Raw genomic sequence first — 11,413 nt, forward strand, 5'->3', positions numbered from 1 at the left:
TTTTGGAAGAGATTAAACAAACAACATATAACCAGCTTGTTCAGGAGGAATATAGCCAGGGGGGGCGTTCAGGGGCAAACCGTGGCTCCAAAAGTCAAATATCCTCCAACCAGAACCGGAAAATACTCACTAATTAAAACATTTTATCACACTTTTTAAACCTGTTATGGTTTCATATGTGCTGGACTTGCTTCGCATAATATCTGCCCACCAGTGCCCTTAAAGCTAAGCTATCCCTCTCTGCTGTACTCCAGCTGCTGATTTATTCCAGAGGCTCTATAGGCTGTAGTTCTGGCTCCGAGCAGCTGATAGTGGGAGCTGACAGGGATGGAGGGGGGGGGGGCTGCTATCTCTTCCCTCCTGTCAACGGAGTGCTGCCTGCGATCCAGGCCGTGAGTCAACGCTTTGAAAGGGGAGATAAAGCCTCGGCCTCCCACGTGTGCAGACTCGCTCCGGATGCCAAATTGAAAATGTGTGTTGACTCTATTTGTTTTTGGAAATATTGGGGGAGAAGGGGGGAGGTTTGGGAGTTTGGGAGTCTTTTTTTTTTTTTTTTTTTTGTGCATCTCTGTGTGTGTGATGGAGGGACTGATGCTGCTGGACGCAGAGGCAGGTGTCGCCCCCTTAACTATGGCCTTTTGCCTCCTCTCTGTGGCATCATCCGGCAAACAGTTGTCAGCCCTGATGGGGGTCTGCGCTTGTCACTGGCCTACATCACACACAGAGAGAGAGAGAGAGAGAGAGAGAGAGAGAGACTGCTTGTGTGAGTGTACAGTAGCTATGAGTCACACAGTGTGGGGGCTACGATGCATCTGCGCCCAGCACGACAAATGTGTACCGCTTGACTCTGTTTCAAGTCTACAACCACATTCCATATGGTGTCCGCTTTGCAAACACTATGATTTAGGGGGCCGGCTCTGTTTTTGTTTTGTTTTTGTTTTTTTAAGTTTTTTTTATTTTGATGAGCGATGAATGAGATATTTGGAATTCAGTGATCGTCTGAACTACTCGGCTCACAAATTCTTTTTTATAAGTCGCAATAAGAATGTGTATTTATATGGAATTCAATCAAATATTTCACGTTTCAAGCTCAAAAATCCATCCCTCCACCCCCCCTATCATCAGCACCTCGGTTGCAGATGCAGAGGTGATTTGCTGTCAATTCCAATGTGGATACAGCTGACAGCTTAATGGTAAACAACTGCCACCACCTGGTGAAGATTAAAATTACACTCCCTTTGACATCATTATTATTACTCTTGACATTGTGCACATTTTGATTATGTCAACAGGGAATGTGAGCAAAATTAACACCAGTATCACCGTTATGATTTATATGTGTGTGTGTTTTTTTTCTCTCATGCTCTTTAAAAAAGCCGGATTATAAATAAAATGTAATGACTTCAGCTAAAAACTATTTCACTGCAGCAGCAGTAAAAGTGTAACTAACCTCTTTTTTAGTAAAAAAAAAAAAAAAAAAACTGCACGCCATGTAACAAAACGTAAAGAAGCGTGACTTTTCTATTTCCGTATTGTGCCAATAACTCATAAAGGCAGAAATGCACCGTTCATTATTTCCCCTCCCCAACTCCTGCTGAGTGTGGGTTCTGCTTTCAAGGAGATTGGAAACCTAAGAGAGAGCCGTAAGAGGCCGAGTAAATCACTCAAGACAGAGTAAACACCATTTGTATTCCTCTCTGTGACATTTGTCAAGTTAAAAAAAAGAAGCCTGCGTGACTCCGTGCCTTTAAGTGTCCTCATCCCACGACATTATCCTTCACGGAGAAGAAGTGGTAAACACAGATGGTAGTGTGAGTAAATATGTACTTACAGAAATGTCTTCACCGCTCCGTAACGTATTACAGAGTTTAAAGTCTCGCAGTATAAAGTAGAATTGAACTCTTGTGTGGTTACCTGTTGCTGGGTCAAACTGACCCCGGGCCTGTTTTGGTGCTGTCTAGACGTGGACCTGCAGAATAACAACAACAACATGTCTTCTTCTCCTGCTTTCTCACGTGGAAGCATCAAGATACGGGACCTCCACCACGTTTTCAAGGGAAAGACCTCAGGCAACGACTCTATAAAACACGAGTCGCCATGCATTAAACATGCACTGCAGCACAGACGTCGATGGGGAGAAACACGGAACCTCGGTGCATGCCCGGTGATTTATGGCTGCACTTTAGTTGGGGGGGGTAATATCTTCCTCCAATCTTCTCCACGTCTCACTCCATGAGGAGACACATCAACTCAGTTCGAGTCTCACTTTCTATTTACATCTCCCTTAGATTTCTCATGGTGACTTTGTGATGGGTGTGATACCATCCATCCTCCGTCGCTATGGTGACGCATCAGCTCAATACACGAAGGTCGGGGGTTAAAGAACACACGCGCGGGCGGTCAATAGGCTGGTTGTCTTGGGGGTTTTATCTGCTGCTGTGGCCGTGATTTCTGCCAGCGTGCCGCCTCATTATCCCACAGCTGATCTGATCCGGGATGGTGTTCTCCCCAGAGACCAAGCCGAGGGAGGGAGGAGGGGGGGGGGGCTTCACGGGTTACGTCATCCCACGTGTGTCACACAAAGAAAACAACAACTGTTCGTCGCCTAAAATTGATGCACAAATCATTTTGAGGAATCTGTTTGGTGCGTAGACGCTCCAGAAGGTGACGGAGCGGGATAAACATCTCTCTCTCTCTCTCTCTCTCTCTCTATATATATATATATATATATATGCACTATAATTGAAGTCATCCGAGGCAGCAGCCATTTTATCAGTCACAACAACAGGCCCCTCGGCGTGTTGGAATGGAGAGCACGTAACACTCGTTTGGTGACAAAGTGCCGCTAATCTCCCTCTCCATTTTTCATCGTGATAGCTGCTGTGCTCCCCGGGTTCCCGGGAGCATCCGGGGCCAGGAAGAGTGACATGTCGGAGAGAGGATGGGGGAGGAGGGGGGAGGGGGAGTGTATGAGGGTGGCACACTACTGTCAACATTAGACATGTGCAAAGGAATAAACACGTTAATCTGATTCGCTGTTGTAATGCATCCAGCTGCAGGGTGTGTGTGTGTGTGTGTGTGTGTGTGTGTGTGTGTGTGTGTGTGTGTGTGTGTGTGTGTGTGTGTGTGTGTGTATGTGTGTGTGTGTAACCAGCCATGATGTCAACGCATGGCAGCTAATCAGCAGACGCAATGTCACATTACAGCAATCAGCCTGAATGAGAGATAAGAGGGCTTCCTGGGTAAAACAAAAGAAGAAAATCAATCAATCAATCAATCATTGGAAAGGTCAATTGGCGGAAACCAAATGCTCATTTCAATCATAATCATATCAATCAGTCAATGGTAGCAAACAGCTGTGGTGTGGATCAGGAGGAACTCTTTACATTTGAAATGGATGGAACGGTGAGAGGATTCAGAAACGACACACAGACGAAACTAATTATCCACAGAATCGAAGAGAACTCTGTGATGAAATGTGAACGATCAGCATTCTGCACCTTCCTTTCTACCTGCAAAGTTAAACGGGATCTAATCAAATGATGATTTAATCTACAGAGAAGCCATGAATGCTGAAAATGTGTTTTCAATCCACAGAAATCACCACTGGAACTGATACGGTTTATTAAAAGAAGTATTAAATCCCCCCACGGTGAACGCTGATGAATTGCATTCAAAGCTGCTGCAATCAATATTTTTTATGATTAACAATGGATTAAATGATTATGTGTGTGTGAGGGGAGGAGAATTATCAGTTCCCCGGGGCCTTTTTAAGGATGCATCATCCAGCTATCCTCTAGTTGCATTGTGTGTACTGTAGGCGAGGAAGAACGTGTGCAATGGAAACAGTTGTGCATCGATTATGATCCGCCTGTCAATAGGTCAAAGGTCAACAACTAGCACTTACTCAGGTTGATGTAAAAGTGTACGTCTTTTCCTCCTCCTTCCAAAGAGGTTTGAAGCAAAACACATTTTTTTTAATATCCTCAAATTCTACAAATTACAGCTCCGCCATGCTTAAAATCCATCCTCGCGAATCGTTTTTTAAAATAGCACAGCGGCGAGGGACTCTTAATGTAATCAGTAATTGCCTTGTGCAATTTTCTTCAGTTTAAATGTTTAAGAAGTGTGTATAACAAGTGCCTCTCTGAGGTTTGAGCCATTCAAAAGGGAATAAGTGAAATTTCACTCAATTTGCAAGTTTTTACCGGTGCGTGGAGAACCAGAAGTTTTGTCGAACACTCACTTTGCTTTCCAGGTCACAGAAAGATGTGTGTAGCCTCAACCCCCCCAGTGAGTTGCAGATAAGCCCCCCCCCACAATTTCCCATTTATGGCAGGAGACAATAGTGTGCTCTGAGAGAAATGGGAGATGACAGGGGAGAACTTTGCCATTTGGATGAGGCAGGCAGTCCGTCAGTCCCAGACACTCTCTCCCTCGTATGCTCTCCAAAACCGGGGCTTTGTTGAAGACGAGGTGATGCAGATTACAGTCTAGAACAGTTGTAATTTACATTTTAGGAGCAATGAAATGCTCAGGGAGGGAGCTCAAAGCTTCCTCCTGAAGGCAACATTGTTCCTCCTGAGGTATGAGGCCGCTGAATGGCTGCATCGATCGCAGGATGCCTGCGTTCGCTCCAAACTCCTGGGTAACGGGCCTGCGTTATTGATGGGACCATTTGTAGCTTCGTGGCGTTAACCTTTTATCATGCGATACCCGCCGCCGCCGTCATGGACTATTTTTACTGCCGTATGAAAGAAGCAACCTCCGAGTGGGAGCAGATATATGGCGTGCAATGCATGTTGGAACTACATCATTTCCTTTGGTCCCGTTAACGGTTTCACTAGTGGCAAACTTGCATCAATAAGCCAAGAGGTTCCGTCGGGTAGATACAGGCGGGGATGTTCCGCTCAGTCAGTCTCAATATAATTCTACCGTCACCTTGGCTGCAGCATCCTTCACTTTTATATGTCAAAGTAGCAATAAATAAGATTTGTACAGCCCCTTCGCTCAAAATGACCTTCCATATATCTGCCAGGATTTTAAAGAGAAGCAGACTTCTGCTTCTCAAAACTCACTTGCCAACTCCTCCGACAGTAAACTTTTAATCACGTCCCTAAAAGCTGCTGTCTTTTGTTCGGCTGATCTCAAACCAGCAAAAAAAAATGAGTGATCCATTGTTCAATTCAACTCGTTTATTTCGTAATCCTCGCCCTTTCGATTACGTACTCAATTCTAAAAAGATTAATGAACAATATTCACCGTGGTTCCACAGAAATAACCCTCTAATGGTCATCGGGGTAGTGCAACTTAACACAAATTCATGAAAAGGGTTAGATCCATCACAACATGATTCTCGACATTGCTATGAACTAACTAGACCTACGTGGTGCAAGAAAAAAATGATACAACTTATATTCAAAAAGGAAAAAAAGGCCACATAAAGAATATCAACATGAGGAGCAAACAAATATACATCATATGTACAACACCAACATCCATGTGTGGACACATTAAAGGTAGACTCTACACAAAATCTATGGTTTGATTATTAAACATTCACCTACTGTAGTTGAGGAATATTAATAAAGAGAATGTATTTTTCCATCTGGGATGAAGCCACCTTTCAAGTCTACAGATTGTGAGGGTATGATATTCAAAAGATAGATTTTGAGGCAGGACCACATGGACAGTTGTGACAAATAAATCTAAAAGCAGGAAAGTATGATAAATATATATATATTAAAGTGAAAAAAAAAAGGTTAAAATTCTCCCACATCCACCCTCTTGTCCCTGAACTTGCTTCTGGCCTTGGTCCGAGCCTTGAAGGCAGCAGAGTTGTGGAGATGCTGGAAAAGAGAGGCGGAGAAGTTGGTAAATGTGGTAAATGTACCTTTTATAACAAAAGTTTACAAAAAAGTGACACGCTAAGATGCTTAAGTGGTGTAAAAACCTGCAGACATACCCTTTCAAAGCGAGAGATTTTCATGGCCTTCATGGTGGCTGAATCAACCAGCATTGGCGGTCCCAGTTCAAACACGTCTCTGATGAATTCATTCGCCTTGATTAAGAAAAGTAAAACAATAAATCAAAAATCAGAAAAAAAACAAAAAAACAAATCACATGCATTGAAATTTGGACTTTGACACAAACGTTTGAGTCAATACCTGTAGGTGGTAGTTCATCCCAGAGCCTACAAACTCTCTGAAGGCATCATAGGTCCTCTTCCTCATCCAGCTGTCAATGGTCATGCGTTCTGTCCCGAAGCGGATGGTCTCACACTGGAATTGACCCTCCTGGAAGAATAAAGATGAATGTGAGAAAATACTACCAGCAACAATTTCTTAAAATCTGCCAGTAATCCTAAAGTTTCCTAGAATCAGAGGAGAAAGAAGGATCTTAAAATGTCAAACCACTGAACACCCACCTCAACACCTTTGAGTACGTCCCTGAACACCGACCGCTGCTTCCTCTTGTCGGTCTTTGCTCTGTGCTTGTTACAGTCGGTGGCCAACGCGTTCAGTTTGTCACACAGTTCCTCCCAGTCCTCAAAGTCAAACTCCTAAAAAAAAGACAAGAAAATGCTGCATTTATGAACAATGGAAAAAAAAAAAGGAACAGTATCATACCAGATAGTTATCATGCAATTTAGGGCAACACTAAAGACGATTACAGTCTCTTTGCATCCAACAACAGTAATCTAGTTCCAATACTTGACTTGTACTACAGGAATGACATCAAACTTACAGAGTTCATGTCTCTGGCCAACTCAAAAAGGAGGGCAATGGTCTCCCCTGCAGCAATTCTCATGTTGACGTCCTCACTTTCCAGCAATCTTGGCAATTTAGGCAGGTGTCTACGTGAAACAAAACATCCATTCAGTGTTCATCTTGGTTTCAGTCAACTAAAATGTTACAATCTTAACCGTGAGACTTAGTTCAGGGGTCGACAACAGTGGGTCTTACTTGCGTAGGATTTCTTTGAGCTGGTTGGCAGTGCAGATGGTGAGCAGCAGCGCCCAGGAGAGCAGGGCGTTGGTGTGGAGCTGGCTGTTCTGGGGACTGATCAGAGGACAGGTCCCATCCATCCTCGCATAGGACCGGGTGAACAGGTTCTCAAAGCACTCCATGGTAGCATGCACGTCCTAGAGAGGGAAGCGGCTTGTTAAATGGTGGAAGTCTCCAAAAAAGAAGAAATATACAAAAACATCAGTCGTCTAAAATAACACAGTTATGACCTTTCGTGACAAACTACTCGAGGCATGCTTGAGCTCAGCTGCCAGTGCTGTGATGTCACAACTGATAATGAGTACAAATAAATGACCGACAAAGACTGTAGAGGAGATGTCACGGCGGCTTAACTCAAGCAAAAAGCAGACACCAAAAGAGATCAAGAACTCACCAAAATGTCATCTTCTGCAACTAAAGTACAGAGGCCCAGACTTGTCGCAACCTATTAGGAGGTACAGAGAGATGTGTTCAGTTTACTTTGCACAGTATATGCCGGTTTCAAATAAACCCAGACAGCCACACTGTGGCCGATTCTGCGACCTGTCAACAACGTAGTCTTCAAATATGTTATGCATTGCTTTTCCCCCCCCAACAACATTATCAGGTACTCACAGCCTGTCTGGCTTGTATGTTGGCGGTTCCGTCCGCCAGGATGTTTTTGAAGATGGGTTTCAGAGCCTTGAACACCTCCTCGCTCTCGATGCCCGAGCCCAGCTGGATGCACAGCAGGCAGGCTAAAGAAGCTGCTGCTCGCTGCTCCTCACCTTTACCTGACAGTGAGAAGGGTGGGACTTAACTTTTCTCTTAAATGCATTCAGTCATTCAATTGGTCTTGATACTTTACGATTTAAATATATATGTTGAAAGAACACCTAAATTATCTTTTCTGGTACCTTTCTTGAGGCAGCGTTCGATGCTGTCTGTGATGGTCATCCTTCTCTCCGAGATGAACTCATACAGGATCCGTGTGGCCATGGCCGTCTTGAGCCCGTCCAGCGCCCCCTGTCTGGTCTTAGCACTGAGGAAAAAGGTGCACAAACACTTTTGCTATTATCATCTCATTATCTCTCTCCATATCAAGAGTGATCAAAGAGTGATGCATGACATTTAATTGTCAGAAAACATTTCATCCATAAATAATTGTTTGACTTTTATGTTGTAATGTGTTCCTTATGTTATAGGTGAAAAGCCTTTTCAAGATTAACTCTATTTTAACTTGACTTGCAAACCTCAATGACACCTTCCTGTTGTGATTGATAGCGTCACTCTAAACTCCATCAGAGGACAAACTAAATGCCTTTCTAAAAGCAGATTATTTGCACGCATCTGGAAGCCCTTTGTCAATAATTCAAGGCATATTATTCCACAAGACTGTGCATCCATTTGGTAAATTACTTTATTTTTTTTGCCCCGCAGTTATTGATTCTATCACATCCATAGTGGGCAAAAATCACCAAAACAGAAAATGTTTTTCCCCCATCTTGCTCTCATGCAAATAAAAGTGAAAGTATGCACAAACACGTTACAGTCTGCATGCCAAGAGCAGATAACGTGCGTCTTTAGACGTTTGAAAAGCAGGCAGTGTTTTCTATTACCTCTTATCGACCGTGCTGTCTATGAACCCCTTCAGCTTGTACTGGAAATCCTCCTGGGCTGCGTCCTCGCTGGCCTCGCCACCTGGCAAAACCACAAGATGTAGACGTTTGCCTGACATGCTTCACAGTATTGATGCACATGAAGACAAGAAAAACTGGTCGTTTTACTCAATAAGTTGCCCAGTAAGAAACTTAACTGGGAAACTCGAACCTTGAGATAAGCTAGGCATCCAGTACATTCCTTTTTGATGACGAAGGTACGCAAACACTCAGTGCAGACTTATTTGGAAAGTTGTTAGAGTGCCACTTAGACAGAGACTGATGGGATTGTGTGGAAATTATAGCGTCCACCCCGGCTTCATGTTTCCATTGCTGCTGGTTGGAGCTGGAGCCAATAAATACCTGTGCCTACTGCAGAGTACTTTTACAACTGGGTTTAAATTCAGACTGTAACCTTGCCCACTAAACACAAAAGCCAGATGTTAGTGGGCGTCAGTGTTTTTTTTTTTTTGTCCAATGGGAAACAGGCTAAAGACTGAAGCACATATAATACACAGGTGTACACACAAACCTACCTTCGTCTGCCACACTGGCGGTGTCACTGAAGCTGCTGCAATGACTGAGGGTCTCGATGGAGGCATCCTCATCACTGAAAGGATGCACGTTTCCATGCTGCCCTCCTGAAAAATAGAAAAGCACAGAAAATATAATTAACCTCAGCAAATCGGATGCATTAGTACAGGTCTGGTTATGCCCATTATGTAACCACAGCTGCAGACAGGTGCTCCAGGAGACGTTGAAGTTATCTAATCTGCATTCGTGTCCTTTGCATGCCTTATCCTGCTGTACTTTCGTTGCATCATGTCGTCAGGGTCAAGGGCAACGCAAACTTTGACCGTGTAAACACAACGTTATGTTCAGACTGAGTGGACGTGGGTCAACACAGCTGATCTGTTCGGCGTTTCAACGTGACATGAGTGTCTGTCAATCTGCCTCAGTGATCGCTCTCAGGTTGCAAAACTACTGTTCAGGTAGACGAACAGCAATGATGCAGTAACACAAAAGTATCTTTAGAGTGTCATGGAGGGCACATGGTATTTTCTTTTTCCCCAATCCACACCAGATAGTACAATGATTGATCAGTCGAGAAAGGGAATGGAATGAAAGCCTGCAGACAACAGGCACTCCAAAAAACCACACACACACACACACACACACACACACACACACACACACTATGGTTGCACTGTTGCCAGAGTATGCTGAATATTTTAAAAGGTTTTCTTGAAACTAAGACGAGTGAAACCGAGCTGATTGCTTCCTCAATGGTTGTGTGCACTGTAACCAGACTCAACAGGCAGCTCAGTCTGGCCTGGCCTGACCTGACTTGACCTCTGGAGAGACTGAACTGAAGACTGCAAGAGCACATCTTAATGTGATCACAACCAATAATGGAAGTGATTATTTCAAGCCTCGACAAACGCTATATGAAGCACTGACTTTTTTTTTTTTAAAGAGGCCATTTTAGTCATCTAAAAGAGGCTATTTCTACGTGTTGACGTGGACAACCACCACCACAGCTGATTTCTGGGAACCAGGCGCCGCCTCTTTTCCACCCCGCTCACTGCAGACCAAAATGTCCGCCATGTGTCGCTAAACAATAATAACCCATGTACAAACTAAATGCCACACGTGCTAGTTTAACGTTAATTCAGCTAAAGATGACTTGAGCCGACTCTTCAGACGAGACGACCGTTATTTAGGCACTTCGAGCAAGCCAACACGGTTATTGTTGCTTTGTAGACCCACAAAAAAAGCAATTAATTCGTCTGCCGAGGAAGTAACCATACCAGAAGCGGTTACGTTGACACGTAAGTAACGTGTTATTAAAATTAGCTTCACCACGCTACCAAACCAGTATCTTGCTAGCGGGGAGTTGACGTTAGCTAGCTAACGTTAGCTAGTAAAATACGACAATGGAGGGCTCGTGATGAGGATAAAATAGTAAATGGTTATTAAACTAGTGTCAATAAATCAAAAGTAAAATCATATTTTCGTATGATGGCATAGTTATTGTTGTATTAGCGATGCTTTGTGTAACGGTAACCATAGCGAGTTAGCTTTGTGTTTTGACGTAGGCCATCCTCTGACGTTTGTAGTCCTCACTGTGATCTCGTTCAACTCCACTCAATGGAGTGGCGGCGCCAAGAAAACTACAACTCCCACCAGCAAACAAACAAGGCCGAAGTAACGCGGCCGCTCGGTTACTTACCCCTGCTATTCTTCTTCTTGGTCCTCGGCATTTTCGTGCAGATAAACGTGTAATTTGATCAAAAATCAGCCAATACACGACCAGCTTTTACTGTGTTGTCTCGTAAAATGAAAATAGTCCCGTGGCACAGCGGATAAAAAGGAATTAAAGGCGATCTGGGAGATAAACTGTTGGCGGAGACGATACATTTTTCCCTCACGAAACAGGGCTGCGTAAAGAGAGGGCGGCTCGACTATTTATACCGGCTGACATGTCACGAGGAGGTTTCCCGGCATCGCGGACCAATCCGGGAATGGGGACGAGCGTCGCGTGTGTTCGCGCGTGATGCGGGGAACAGAAACGTGGGCACAATGCGTATCTGGTTATTTTGGTGTGTATCTGTTACTACAGTACTATGTTACAACTATGTAACAGACTCAGGTGGAATATATCATCAATAAAACAACAAAGCAGCATATAGAGTATCAAGGAAGGATAGTATCCACATGTATCAGCTACACTAAAAGGCTGTTTACACATTTAAACATCAATTGATA

The 11,413-nt window shown here is 43.9% G+C and overlaps 1 protein-coding gene across 1 annotated transcript; it reads right to left on the minus strand.

Moving 5' to 3' along the window:
* Window positions 1–5,183: 5,183 nt before the first annotated feature.
* Window positions 5,184–11,089, minus strand: ifrd1 (interferon-related developmental regulator 1). Its single transcript, XM_084038899.1, has 12 exons — window positions 10,878–11,089; window positions 9,181–9,285; window positions 8,606–8,687; window positions 7,904–8,028; window positions 7,623–7,780; window positions 7,402–7,452; window positions 6,966–7,144; window positions 6,748–6,856; window positions 6,428–6,562; window positions 6,168–6,296; window positions 5,966–6,061; window positions 5,184–5,849 (listed from the first exon to the last, which is right to left on the minus strand). The coding sequence occupies exons 1-12, from the start codon at window positions 10,906–10,908 to the stop codon at window positions 5,763–5,765; spliced, it is 1,287 nt and encodes a 428-aa protein (XP_083895025.1). The 5' UTR covers window positions 10,909–11,089; the 3' UTR covers window positions 5,184–5,762.
* Between the last annotated feature and the right edge of the window lie 324 nt (window positions 11,090–11,413).

Source organism: Eutrigla gurnardus (assembly GCF_963514095.1).
Source record: "Eutrigla gurnardus genome assembly, chromosome: 21".
In the NCBI taxonomy this organism is placed as follows: Eukaryota; Metazoa; Chordata; class Actinopteri; order Perciformes; family Triglidae; genus Eutrigla; species Eutrigla gurnardus.

Bases quoted from the DNA above. Each gene is read 5' to 3' on its own strand.
- ifrd1 (XM_084038899.1), bottom strand. From the start codon at position 10,908: ATGCCGAGGACCAAGAAGAAGAATAGCAGGG. The intron at 7,781-7,903 runs GTACCAGAAAAG...TCTCACTGTCAG, and splicing joins CGAACGCTGCCTCAAGAAAG to GTAAAGGTGAGGAGCAGCGA. The intron at 6,857-6,965 runs GTAAGACCCACT...TGTTTCACGTAG, and splicing joins CTCAAAGAAATCCTACGCAA to ACACCTGCCTAAATTGCCAA.